Source organism: Acomys minous (assembly GCF_964271855.1).
Source record: "Acomys minous genome assembly, chromosome: 12".
In the NCBI taxonomy this organism is placed as follows: Eukaryota; Metazoa; Chordata; class Mammalia; order Rodentia; family Muridae; genus Acomys; species Acomys minous.
The window spans coordinates 52,615,825-52,630,231 of NC_140493.1; the positions used below are offsets into that span (position 1 = coordinate 52,615,825).

The window sequence follows — 14,407 nt, forward strand, 5'->3', positions numbered from 1 at the left end:
TGTTGTAGATTGTTGTGTGGCTGGGATCCAGGGAGAGGAAGCTGCGAGCTGAGCTTCTCCTGGGTGAGCAGAGGAACCTATTCCTTCCTCCTTCCAAGCTGTTATGTGAGCTGCCAACCAGGTCACACGTTATTCTTCTTGGTTCATAATTGGTCTCTGCAAGTAGCTCTGTGTCTGGGCTTCCTCAGGAGGGGGCACTCCCAAGGTTACACTGTTGGCACCCATAAGTGTCACATAAGTTCTAGGCCCGCTCTGCTCTAGTTTTTCCTTACTCAGCACCCACTATGAGGTCCCTGTGACAGAGGTAGAGATGATCATCACCTGACCCCCTGGCAACAAGGATAGCACTTGTATTAGTATCCACATGAGATTGAAAGTGGGGGCGGGGCGTAGGTAACTGTCATGCTGAAGCACTTTCTAAATCCCTTCTTTTCTTAGAAAGAGCTAGAAAATGTACCTGTGTACCTATGGGACCTGTGGCTGCCTCTCAAGTCATGACTCAGTAGCTTACACTCTTATCTGCTATGAAGAGAGGAGAAACCAGGAGAAAGAGGGCATACTGGCCCCTGCTGGGTGGGCAGCACAGGGCACAGAACAGCAAATGGACAGGGCTCCAACCCCTCAGCTCCCCACCAAGGCAAAGGTATAAGCCCCAAAAGTCCTGTGGCCATTTCCTGCTAAGCCAGAAATGGTCCGGAGAGTAAGGGTGGGGCCTTCACTATGAGGGGGGCAGGGTGCATGGCACATTTTATTCCGAGGACTGAAGGAGAAATGGGCAGAAGCCACACCCCCACAGGTGGGAGCCTGAGGACCACAGTGGACCAGTCACATTACAGACAGCACTAAGGACCCATGTTTTGGTTTTGGGTTTTAAAAAATTCATTTGTGAATAAATAAACAAATGTTATATACTATCCTGTCTACAATACATGCAATTATCACATGCGCATGTGTGCACACCTGTGATTTCATGTAGCTATACTGTTTAAAGGGGGTATCAGCGTAGTTTAAGTTCTCAGAGGGAATGGACTCACTGTACCATCTGTCCAAATGCAACATGGAAGCCAGGACAGTGAGCACACCTGGCCATGCTTTGCATGTGAGCACGGTACAGGAGGAAATTAGTTTTCCCGTGTTGCCAGGCCCTGGGAAGGTTTTACAGGGGGTCCTGGGTACAGAAACCTCGACTCCAGAACTTTCTCCTCTTTCTACATGGCATTGGATATCAAGAACTGCGGTCCCCTCCCTGAGTCAGAGTCTGCAGGGCTGGCATCACTCCAGGCCCCAGCTCACAGCTGCCACCCTAACAATATCTTTCTTGAGTGGGAACTAGGAGTTGCACCCTGGGCCAGGGTCAAATGGGACTGTCAGGCTCTGCCCACTCCTTCATGTCCTTACATATTCCCTGGGACAACCCAAGTGATACACTTGCCAGGGCCTGTGCAAAGCACACCTCAGCAAAGGGGAACATTTCGAGTTACCTACAAGGGACCTGGATATTCTCTCTCTCTTTCTCTTTCTCTCTCTCTCTCTCTCTCTCTCTCTCTCTCTCTCTCTCTCTCTCTCTCTCTCTCTCTCTCTCTCTCATGTGCTTCTGGGAGGGACTGTCAAGACCGCTGAGCCTCAGGGCTACAGCAGCTACCTTGTAAGGAGCATTCAGCATTATGCTGAAGCAGGGTACGGCACCACTGTCATAAACACCTGCCCTGGTTAGCTCTCCTCTCTTTTTCAGTTCTCATACACTTGTTGACAGTCACCCCTAGCTGGGCCCAAGTCTGACCCAAAGAACTCAGCCAAGAGGGTGCCAAGTGGACAAAGGAGGTAGCACTGAACTTCCCAGAACCCACCTAGGATGCATGCTGGCTTATAGATACAGCAAAAGAACACACCCCTGCCTGGCTCTCCACCTTCTCAGCTTGAAACAAGGGCTGATGGGCCACTAGCCTTGGGCCCTTTGGTAGTGCAATCAATAGTCTTTATTTACAACTGTCACATGGGCTCCTGAGGCAGGCATATCTATCATGACCCAATCTTTGTTCCTGTCTTGGAGGAGGGAAGAGAACCTTTATCACACATATCCACAGGGGACATCCAGGCACAACCTGGAGCCAAAAGCCCGGCCAGGATCCGAGACGATTCAGGATGAGGACAGGCCCAGAGAACCTTAAACTGATGCGAGTGAAATGGAGACCAGCAAAGCACTGGTCTCCCTTGGTGTTAGGTGAGCACCCAGGCAGAACAGGCCAGCTGTTTGAGACTCTGGCAGCTCCCATCCAGCCCTAGGGTGCCAGGAAGCCACCTGCTGAACTCTAGGACCACGTCCTGCGTCTAGACCTCATAATTTATATGTTGCAAATGACAGTGACAACAGCAGCATGTCAGGGGCTGACATTATACTCCTGGACAGAGAAATGCAGGGATGCACATGCCAGCACATTTGAGAACCACACTGTTGCTCAGAAACAGGCCAGGGACTCTGCTCCTGATCAGAAGGGAATCCTTCAGAGGTAGAGGCCTGGAGCCCCTGGGGTGATGAGTCTTGGTAGCCAAGCTAACCTATCTCACTCCCACTGAGAACCGCTAACAAAACGTTCTATAGAGGTGGCTCGGCAAGCATGTGCCTCCTCTCTGGGTGCCCCAGCTTAGAGCCAACCTAAGATGGAAGTCAACTGGCACACAGTTTATGCAGGGACTAAGACTGGCAGTTCCCGAAGGTGAAGGGGGAGGCCCTACGCTTTTATCTTGCAGTAACAGTGAGGCAGAAGAGCCTGGCACAAAGCATGCGCATTCTGAGATAAACAGTTCCTAATGCTGACCCTTCTGTTGCTGTCTGCCTGGCCTGGGCAGGTGCCCTAGCTCTTGGCATTACTGTTATTCCCATCTTCCCAGGGTTCCATTCGAGATTACAGGGAGCTACATGCAGAGTGAGAGCTTGGTGCAGTCCCTTTCCTTAGACTATCTCCTCCACAGTGGCTTTAGACTATAGTGAGGACAGCGCCCCCCCCCCTCCCCACCCAGCCATATTTTTGGCACTTGCAGCTTTGGGAATTTAGTGGCAAAGTCTGCAGACACTTCTGGGCTATAGATCAAGGACCAAGAAGTTGGAAGAACTATATTGGGGGACAGTGATGAGTCTGACTTCCTGAAGCAACCTGAGGGCTGATGCCACCTCTCTTGGAGGCTTGGTTCCTGAGATTACCTATATACCCCATAAGAGGAGCCTCAAATGACTTCTGGGATAAGGATGGATGAGATGGCCCTGGGGATTGACCTCATCAAGTCCTGCTCCCTGCTCTCTAGCATAGCTGAAGCACCGGAAGAAGACAAAACCCATAAGGCACCATGAGGTCAAGAAGTAAAGCTGCCTGATGCTCCCAGCCTACTAGCACACGGTGCAAGGACTCAGGCTCTTCCTAGGCTTCTGCCCCAACTCATGTGTAAAACACAGGAAGGACCAAGTGGCATCCAGGCTACTGTAAGCCCCAGTGCCAGGATCACACTGCCTAGCCACTGAACACAAAGTGCCCTTGGAAATGCCTTACAGGCACACTCCTTCACATGGCATTGCCCTGGGTACCCTGGGAACACAGGTCAACAGCAAAGCACCCAGCTTTCAGTGGGCAAGTGAAGTCCCCCTGGGCTTCCCATCTCACCCCTGTATCCATGGACAGGCTTGCTATTGGTGCTCAATCCAACCCACATCAAAACCTGCCACCTGGCACCTGCCAGAAAACACCTGGCAGTGGACAATAAGCATGGCCAAAATGGTAAAGGTGGACACAGAACATTCCAGCCGTTCACCCACTCCCGAGCCCCAGTGCTATTTATTCCCTCACGTCTTCCTCTTTGGGGAGTTGTCTGGACAGAGGCTACATACCTGACTGTTCGGCAGGGGCAGGAGTGACTGGGCTTTGTGAAGCCCTGCCCTGCCCCCACCACCACCACTTGCAGAAGCAACAATCTCAGGGGCTCACTGTCCCAGAGACAGTCAGTGCTTCTACTGTGTGGGCAAAGCTGGCTCTGAGGAAGAGAGAGAAGCTACTGCTAGGTCTGCAGGAGCCTCTGACACAATCTGGACTTAATTCCCAGGAGTATGATGCTCATCAGGTACCAGTACCGAATGGCTACCCTACATGGGTTATGTCATTTCTTCTCAGCAGCAGAAAGTAAGATCATATCCACTTTACAGATTCAGAAAGTAGAGCCCTTTGAGGTAAAGGTTACAAAACAAAGACAGAAAAGGTGGGAGCCACAGCTCTTCCTGGGCATATATTGTGGCAGAAATGGAGGTGTTCTGCATCTTTGCCACCCCAGCACCAGGATATACACATGCCCTCCCCACCCCCCGGAAGGTCTAGAAACTCTTTTCAAGTCGAGGGGCATGTCCTCTGCCAAGATGGCACAGTGGGCAAAGCCTGCTTAGCTATTTTTTAGGTTTTTTTTTTCTTTTCCAGCTGCTGCCTCCAAGCTGCTGTCCAGTGACAAAGTGCCAACCTTGTCCCTGAGAGACCGATGTCATCAGGAGCTGCCCGGGAAAGGTCAGGGGCTAAGCCTTTGAAGTGCCCTGTCAGACTCAAGGTCTGGCTTCAAAGTATCCAGGACCAGATCTTCTATGGGTTCCCCCAGATGGGAAGGGGGTTCCCTAGTAATTCCAGGTACCTCAACCTATGCTGGCACACAGCTGCTTCCCCATCCATCTCTTTCTTAAGAAGTTAAACAGTAGAACCTTAAATGCCCTCATCAAGCCTTGCTCCCTGCTCTGCAACATACTCCAAGCACCAGAAGTAGGCAAGGAGCATAAGGAATCATGGGATTAAGAACTATTCCTGCTACCCCAGGCTAGGACCAAGCAAAGAATGTGTCCCTGGGTGAGGCAGAAGTGATGGTGAATGCAGCCCTGCCACCCACAGGACCCATGAGGATTCCACTCTCCATCCATGTGTCTTGTCAACAGGCACACTTGGAGTAGGCTCACTTCCCAAGCCCAGGGACTGTGTACCACTGGGGTGCCCAGAACCACAGCGGACACTGTCCTTCTATGAAGTCTAGACACAGCTCCATCAGGCCACTGCAGAGCCCCAATCTCTTCTCCACGGGGCACCAAGACTTAAGAACAAGCCCAGTTCACTAAACGATGTCTGTGAGGTCAAGGGTAAAGTCAAGTCACCCTCTGGGTCCCAGGCCAAGACATTCACTCAGAGCTGGGATCAGAGTCCAAGCTTGCTGCCTTCTGAGTTCACGACAGGATGAGGGCAGTGGCACCAGCAGGCACAGAGAAGTGGGTACTTCTGGTTATGTCCCTGGACTCCATCTCATGTGTTCTGTTTCAGCAAAAACATGACCTGACCACTTGCTTGATGTCCTGCAGTGAAGGCGTGGGCATCTTGACTGCAGCTCTATGCTGATTGCTTTCTTCTCTCCCTATGGAAGCTACATCCTGACACTTGATTGAGCAGTCATAGGGGAACAGCTTTAGGCTGTCAAAGAGCCTGGCTAGAGGGCTTGGAAGGTGTGAATTTGGGACAAGTCCCACAGCTGGCTGGACAGGTCAGGGTACTCATGGGTAACAGTGATGGAACATGCCATCCCAGGCATCTTATCTGAAAGGCTCTGGGCAGCCTGCAGAACAGGGGCGATCTGGCACAGTCAGTAAGGGAGATACGGGCATTTTCCTCTAGTAAGTGAAGTGGGGAGACAGGAACTAAACCTGGGGCTGTGCTCAGAGCACATCCTCCACAGATGTCCAACAGGACTTTCAGAAGAATTTACAGACAGAAGAGTCCACGGAAGCATGACTGACACAGCAATGAGTATACAGTATACACGTTCATGTGCAAGGCCTGGCCCCTGTGCTCCTGCTCAGCCAGGGTTGGGGTGGAGCAGGGGGAAGTTTCACAGAGAGAAAAGGGGAAGAAGAAGTGGTTCTGGGGAGAGTCTCTGTCCCTGTCATCTCCTTAAGATCCCACAGCACCTCTATAAACCAGACTACTTCATGAACCACCTTATCCACTCCCCGGTGAGCTGAGGACACCCTGACTCTGGCTACAGAACAACAGGGGAGGCAACTGCCCTCAAGCCCCAGGAGGTGGCAGCTTGGTCTGTCACAAGTCTGTAGGAATGAGGACAGGTATCTACCCAGACTCCATTGGGTAGAAGCCAACAGTGCAGAGGGGCTAGGATGGGGTCCATAGAGAGAGCGGGTGGGAAGAAGCTAAGAGCTACCCTGTGGAACCTGGGAGTCTGTGGCACAGGTTGTGGTCCTCAGATTCATCCTAGGTGATGGGCTGATACAGGCTCTGAGACCAGGAAGGGCCACTTGTCTCAGAAAGAAGCTGGGGAGAAGTCAACCTGAAAAGACCCTTCAACAGCAGATAGTTGAGCAAGTAGGGGCATCTTAGCAATCATGGGGGAAGAAGGTACAGGGATGCTGTCCCCTGGTAGCCAGCCAAGCGCTGCCCCATCCCTCTGGCCCTTTCATAGTGTAATTAATAGTCCCACTCACAGCTCCTGACTCCCTAGGCTCTGTGGGGTCCTCAGCTGCGCATAAGCCATAGACAGGGACTGCCCAATAAGGCCCTGTTTAATGCCCTCACTGCTGAGGGGCAGTGGGCTTGTGGTTCTCCTTACTGAGACAGACAGAACCTTCAGCACACCAGGCTGCTCCGAGAGGCTCCTCACCCAGCTGGCACTTGAGGTTCTTCGCTTTGCTGTCCTTGCATGACGCGTCTAAGAACAAGAGACTGCATTCTCTGGCACAGTGAGTCCGGCTGACCTGCGTCCAGACAACCCATCCAATTATTCTTATCTCTATCCATAGCCTATATTTCTCCTCTCTGAGTCCCCTACTACGAGGGTTTCGAAAGGTTGTGAAGTCCACAGAGATAAATTTTTCTGCAAACTGGAAATGCCAAGGGTTACTTCTTCCTTTTTTATCTTGTAAGGAAGCAATGGGGAAACTGGCGAAAGACTGAACTCCTGTTTGCTTATTTTTAGCGTGTCATATTTCTTGAGACTTGCTTTCTTATTTAAGAAACAGAACACACCTAAGACAGGCTAACGTCCTGCGCTTGATTCAAACTCTGTGGCTTCATGTCTGGGAAACAGAAGAGTCCCGGGTGCTTCTGAAATGAGAGCAGCTCACCTGCTCCACAGACCTGTGTGTGGGGTGGGGGTGGGGGTGGGGGGTGACAGGGAACCAAGTAGCCAACGTGGCCTGCAGAATATAAGAAGCACAATCAAGAAGATGACGTTTCCTGGGGAGTAAATATCAGCTGACGGGAAGGGTCTTGCTCCTGGATAAGTAAGCAAATTATTCATGTACGGTCCGCCCTGCCTGCTCTACACCAGCAGAGACCCACCTTCACTTTAGCTCTGTGCTGTGTGTAGATGTGAGACAATGGGAGTTATGCGAACTCCAGCATGCTGGGGTGCTGTGGGCTCCACTAGCTCAGGGGTGCGGAGAGGAGCTCTGCTCGGCTCTGAGTCATGTGAGACTCAGAAACTAAGAAACCCACAGAGACCTGGGTTTTGATTTCTATCTGTGCTAATTAGCACCAAAACAAGCCAGCAGTCTCCGTTCCCTTGAGATCTCTGTGACTAGGTGGCAGCAGGAGAAACTCAATGAGGGGCAGCCAGAAAAGCTAGCATCACAATTAAATCTGTCCCCATAGGATCTGACAGACAGCTTGAGAAGTCTGTTCTACACAAACCAGGCGGGATAGCCCTATATGTTCCGGTCTGTGGGAATACAGCCTTTTACCCCAAGAAGGGACTATATCCTCATTTGTCCACTCATTAATTCATTAATTAATTAATTCACTCATTCACGCATACATTTATTCAAAAGTACTGAAAGCTTACTGTTTCCACTCATTTAACAGCATGTGTGCTGTTCCCATCCTCTGCTGTGAACTTGTAGAGTGTAAAAGAGACACAGCAGTAAGAGCCATTGGGTGGAAGCAGAATGGACGGGGGTAAGGAGCGGAAATGTGTGACCAGGTCAGAGCTGCTGTGGGCCCCACCCTGCTACTCTCTATGTGAACATACCCAGGAAAGATTCCTGAGCTGAAAGTGAGCAGGAGGGTGCAGCGGCAAGAGGACCCAGCTTTCATGAGGCAGGGCTGGGAAAATGGGAATTACAGCAGAGATCACAAAAGCTGAGGCAGTCCTGGGTCCCTGGTTCTGCATGGCGCTGGCTGAACTGGCTAGTTTTGTGCATCAACTTGACGCAAGCTAGAGTCATGGGAGCGGAAGGAACCTTGGTTGAGGAACGGCCTCCATGAGACTCAGCTGTAAGGCGTTTAATCAATTAGTGATTAATGGGGGAGGGTTCAGTCCACCACTGTGGGTGGTGCCATCCCAGGGCTGGTGGTCCTGGGTTCTATAAGAAAGCAGACTGAGCAAGCCAGGGGAAGCAGGCCAGTGAGCAGCACTCCTCCATGGCCTCTGCATCAGATCCTGCCTCCAGGTTCCTGCACTGCTTGAGTGCCTGTCCTGACTTCCCTTGACGATAAACAATGACTTGGAACTATAAGCCAAATAAATAAACCCTTTCCTCTACAACTTGCCCTTTGGTCATGTGTTTCACTGCGGTAATAGAAACCCTAACTAAGACCCTGATTAAATGCAGAGCACCTTTGAAGGGAGAGAAGGACGATCCAGATACAGAAGGCTCCTCCAGGTGCTCTGTTCTCAAGGAGGCCTATGAGCTCTGTTAGTGTTCATAGGATTCGTGTGTCATCCCAGTAGACAGCTGCCTCCTTTTCAGCATGTTGACTGAGGACGTGGCTCCAGATCTGCCTCCTTTTGTTGCTTCCAGAACACTTTGTGGCAGCTCCCAGGCTAGCACACACCAGGATGTGGCCAAATGATTTGAGGACCAGCCTGGGTCCCCAACCCTCAGCAGAAAGATGTCTCCTAGGCAGAGGTGAGCTCCCAGAACACATAGAGGCACCTACTACAGAGCAATGGCCAATAGGTTTTGATTGAAAGACGAGATGAATCCATCAACCCAAGAATCAATACCCTCGATGTGACTTCGGAGACCTGTGCAGGTCTTAAGGAACACATGTGACTGTCCTATGCAAATGTGAGGGAGTCACATGTTCTTGGAGGGAGGCAGGGCAGTGTCCCTCACTACAATCCCCAAGGTCTGATGCCATTTAGACTGGCACTATGCATTCCTGCTCCTAGTTGCTGCCCTAAGCTCAGAGCTCAGCACACACAGGTGCATCTTCAGGAAGACTAAATACAGAGAGCTATAAATACCCACTTTGCAGTGCAATGCAGTGCTGATCTGTAGTCGCTGCAGGCCCAGAGAGACAGCACAGACCAATCACTGCCACATCTCAGAAGACACAGAGAGCTCTACAGAGAAAAGAATCCATGTAAGGAGGAGGTGGTGGGTGGAACAGTGGTGGAACATCCCAATCAGAGTGGCAGAGAGCTTTCCCCATTTGTCACCACCACTGGGTATCTACGGAAATGCCCAGAAGCTGATCTTCAGAATAGACATCCAGACAGCACACTGGTTTCTACAAGAGGTTCAGATGGGCCCATCCCTCCTCCTCCTCTTACCTTCACAAAGGAGCAGATTGGTGTGTATATGCAAAGAGAAAGAGAGAGAAGCGGGGGAGGGAGGAGTGTTCTAAGCCAAGACTCTCATGGACTGAGACAGAAAGCATCTTGGAAATACCTCATCCTGGACTCAATGCCCTGTTGAGAGTTTGGCCCAGCCTGTGGCCTGGCTTTCCCAACATCTTGCCTTGCTGCAGATCCTCTGCAGATAGAGCGCTGCAACCCAGGTCCACAGCTACCACACACCATGATGTACACAAACAGTGAGTGACATCTGTATTCCATTTCCCTTTCTCTACAGCCAAGCTAGGAACAGCAAGTCAGTGGCCCCAGCTCAGAGCTAGTCAGGTGGCCTCTCTCTTCTGGGATAACAACACTCCTCCCACACGGAGGAGTTGGTGCCTTGCATTATAGATGAGGAAACTGAGGCTCAGAGAACATGGCTAATCTAATAGCCCAATCTATGTATAACTCACCCCTGGGAAAGAGCAGAGCCAGGATGAAAACCCACATTTCTTGGCTCTGTGGTGACACCATGCCTGTCTGGCCTGCCATTGCTGTCACCAGCACAGACAGACATTGAAGGCTTTGCTTTGCTCTCTGCCAAGACCTTCTAAAGCACCAGTAACTTCTGGAAATGAACATCAAGCCTCTAGCCTTTCAAAACAGAAAAGACTCTGGGTAAAAACTGGGGCACATAACTTCTATCATGGTTAAAAAAAAAAAAACAATTCAAGGGATCTCCATGTTCACCAACAGAACAAGTATTAAATTATCTTCTCTCCATTTGATAAATAGCTCGGCCTTTAACAATATGTGTAAGGCTTGTTTATAATGTGGGAACTGTTTGTGTTTTTGTCAAGCTTGAAAAAGGATAAGAAGGCACAATGATGGCATAGCCATTTATATAAACAAAATTAAAACCAGGGAATCACAAAATGACTTGGAAAGGTACAAAACTGAAATAGAGGTTGTTTAGGGATAGGAAAGGATTCATTTCTCTTTACCTAACTTTCTTGAATTTTCTTTTGTGTTCTATTATGAGAGTAGATGACTTCCACAAAGTAATGCCATCAAAAGGTCAAGGTTTGGGAAAGAGGGGGCTGTGTTCATTTGGCCCTGCTCCCTCCCAGCAGTTCAGAGGCAGATGAGCCAGGCCAGAACATGGCCAAGCCGCATGTAGCTCCCCCTTAGGAAGATAGAAGCAGGTGCCCGAGGTTATTACTGGAGCTCACCACACAGTCTCCCCTCCTTGCCAAGCAGCTGGGACACACACTTGAAAATCCAGTTACTTCGAGACAACAATCTGTTCCTTTTAGAGTGACCATGGAAACCTTTTCTAAGCGCTCTCAGTTCTCAGGCCTGGAACAGCCTGAGAGGTCTGACCTTACCCCTAGCGAGCCATGTGGGATCTTGAGGGAGCTGTGGCCTCAGTTCATCCTCTAAGAGGATGCTTGGAGTCTACGTCATGGGAGCTGGGATCACCCCTGGGACGCTGACTATAGGTCTGAGCTGGTTGGCCCTACACATGTGATGGTCTGTACAGGTGACAGACACAGCAGGAGATAAATGGGATGAAGACCCTCTCTCACCATATGTCTCTGGCAGTCTGAGAGGCAAACACAGGACACAGTATGACCAGTTGCAAGGGAAGCAGACAATAGCGGTTTCTCTCTTATTCTACCACACAGCCTGTCTCATGGTGGTCCAAGCCCACTCAGGGTTTCCCAAGTTGATGACTTATCAACTACCAATGGCTTACACCTCTCCAAGAGCAGGAGCATCACATATCCCTGACTTCATCTGACCCCTCCCCTCACAATGACCCATGCAGGCCTCAGCTGAGACACTTTTGGGTCTTAGTGTAACTTCTGAAGATGGATCTGTCCACATGCCGGTGGGCATGTGACACATGCTCACGATGGCCAGGGATGATCACACTTCACGTATTGAAGCATGTAAAAGCTGCTCCCCTCGAGAGACATGACCTAGGAACGGAAGTATTATTTCAGTTTCATTGACTGACTTATGGATTCTAGCTTAAGCCTTTGTATGATGACAGAAACTGACCACGGCATTCAACTTCTATTTCTAGTATGCCTTACACAGGAAACATGGTTACGACAGACCATTCCATCCAACTGAGCTGCCCAGCAACTCAATGAAGTGGCATCATATGGTCCTACACACTAGTGACCAGGCTTTGGAGGGTACAGTGCCATTCTCCAGCATCACAGCAAGATGACAGCCACTTAATGAGAAAGAGTCGGGGTTTCCAATGTATTGCTTCATGGACAATAGTTTTAACAATGGCATTTTGACTTTCCTGACAATTACGAAGAAAGTGTCACATCCGAATGGCTGACCTTTTCCCTCAACCATGCAAAAGCCCAATGCAGTCACCCTCAATCTCTGCAGGTATCAGGACTGAAAGATGGCTGCTCTTGGGCCAACTCTAAATCACTGGCTGTGAGAAAACATGGCCCTCTAATCATGACATGTGACTGCCACTATTTAGAAGGCCCACTTCTGACCCCTTGCTCATCTTCCACTGACTTCTGAGGACATTGGTTACCTGGAGAGTCTCCCATGGCATCCCTGGGAAGTGGTTGGTCCTACAGAGATGTTAAAAAGAGTCTAAGGTAGGTCAAGACAATTTAATGAGTGGAGAGAAAGGATATGACATTTATCCATAGCTGATCCCAATAAACATTTTGAACAAATCCCTTCCAGTTAGCAACATAACCCTCACCACAACACCAAGACATAGGTATCTGTCACAAGCTACCTTTGAGTACCACTTAGAGGGGCATGAGAATGAACAGTGTCCAGGGCTATAAAGGAACACAAAGCCATATCAGAAGGGCTATATTGAGCAGCAGTGGCCTGTCATGGGACCAGCACCACGATGAGATAAGGAGTTCACCAAATACACTGTCTACACACCAGCACAGGAGTAAGGCTCAGTCCAGGAGCACAATAGGAGAGCAGGCAGGAAGCCCTGCCCTCGTTTCCTTTTACCACCCCACACAGCTAAATGCTCCCAACATTTCCAAACTCAATTGCCATTTGAGATGAGGGTATGGTTAAGACCTACCTTAGGGGTACTAGGCTGCCTGTCTGCACTGCAGAGGAAGCACACAGTGAGGTGAACTCCTTTCTCTGTAGTTTCCCAAGGTGGCCATTTTGGTGCCCTCCTGCCCACCCACCCACCCGGAAGCCAGAGGTGGCATGGTACTCACCCCACTGCAGAGGCGCCAGCTGCAGGTGTTCCAGGACCAGCTGGTTCAGGAGGCCCTCCACGCTCGCCTCACCGCTGCGCTTCAGGGACGGGTAAGCCTCAGTCAAGGGAAACTTAGCTCCAGGACTGAAGGAGGCAGAGAACATTCTAAATATACCCCCCTAGACAAGAGCAGACTTAAGTAGACAGGTCACCCCTCTGCTCAAGTGGTAGTCTACCCAACGGTGAAGTCATCAACCTGAGAATGAGGACACCAGGACACAGAAGCCCAGCAGATGTCCCCTCCCTTCATCCCTAAACCCATTCAAGGGAGTGACTGTTCTAGAAGGAAGAAAGAACTGCTAGGATAACTTTATCCCAACAATGGTTCTTCCTGGGGAAATAAGGCAAAAATTGAGGTTATTTTTCCTTAATAAGACATGCAGACTATGGTTGAGTGTTCAGGACGAGTGTGCATTTCTCGACACGCACTGAGTTCATGCTGGCTTCGCATTTGCTGTGTTATACATCTCGGTGTAATTACATGCATTATTGTGAACAGGCTCTCTCAAGTGAGTTCATAATCGAGGAAGTCATAAAGTCTCTCAGCAGGCATCGGTGGATGAAGAAATCATGGCTTAGAAATGCAGACAGCAGGTAAATAAGGAGCGCTGCTGTGAGGCCCCGAAGCAGCGCACAGCAGATCTGCAAGCCTCTTACCTCCCCTCCCCCACAAAACCAAAGTCACCATACACAAGCAAAAAGCAAATGGGAAATTAAGTTCCCAGCATTTGCTAATAGCTGGAAACAGACAGAAAGCTCACTTCCTACTTTCTTCTGACAAATCTATTTCTTTCAATAAACACGTCCCTTGTCCCAGCTGAGACAGGCAGGCCACAGTGCCACGGAGGCATTGGGGACAGAGGTTCCAGGAAAGGACTTGACATTGAGTATACCTGGTGGAGATGAAAATTAATAAACTGACACTCATGTGTGTAAAGCCTAAGGACAGTGGTGTGGGGACATCTTGTAAGTAGGGAATTAAAGGAGCAGAGACAGGCCCCTGAGTGAGAGAGGCAGGGCTGGTAAGGGAAGGGGGCTCATGCTCTTAAGTCTCAAACCAGCACATCTCTGAAGCCAGCAGCCCCATCAGGCATTTAGGGAAAGCTACACAGACTATGGCTACTCAGGAAGTATGGCTAGACCACAGCAAGGCTTTGCTCAGCATTGGCTGAGATGGTGCCAGACCAGCCCCCATGATGCCTAGGGGGCCTTGCCTACACCTAAGCCTGACCAGTTACTTTAGACTTCTCTGGAGGACCCCAGTACCACAAGCACTGACTCTTCCTCTGCTGCACTTTCTGTCTCCCACACCCTTGCTTCTCCTTCCCTTATTTAGTACACCCTACATCTTCTCTTTGACCCCCCCCCCTTCCTGTAGAAAATGTTTCCAAGCCATCTCTGTTCAGAAGGTTCTCCTGTGACTTCTCTCAAGACACACTATATATGGTGGCTTTACCACCAGCTTACGAGCCCCCAGGAGGCCCACAACAGTGCCAGGCTCCAACCACTGCCCCACCAGCAGTGTCTGACAGTGAATGAGAGCCAGGG

The 14,407-nt window shown here is 50.2% G+C and overlaps 1 protein-coding gene across 1 annotated transcript in view; it reads right to left on the reverse strand.

Moving 5' to 3' along the window:
- The window catches only part of TRAPPC9 (trafficking protein particle complex subunit 9), a 445,876-nt gene that overhangs the window by 77,498 nt on the left and 353,971 nt on the right, over positions 1-14,407 (reverse strand). Inside the window, exon 21 of the mRNA XM_084803051.1 lies at positions 12,819-12,897. Coding sequence (XP_084659177.1) covers positions 12,819-12,897 — 79 coding nt within the window. The remainder of the gene's footprint in view (positions 1-12,818; positions 12,898-14,407) is intronic.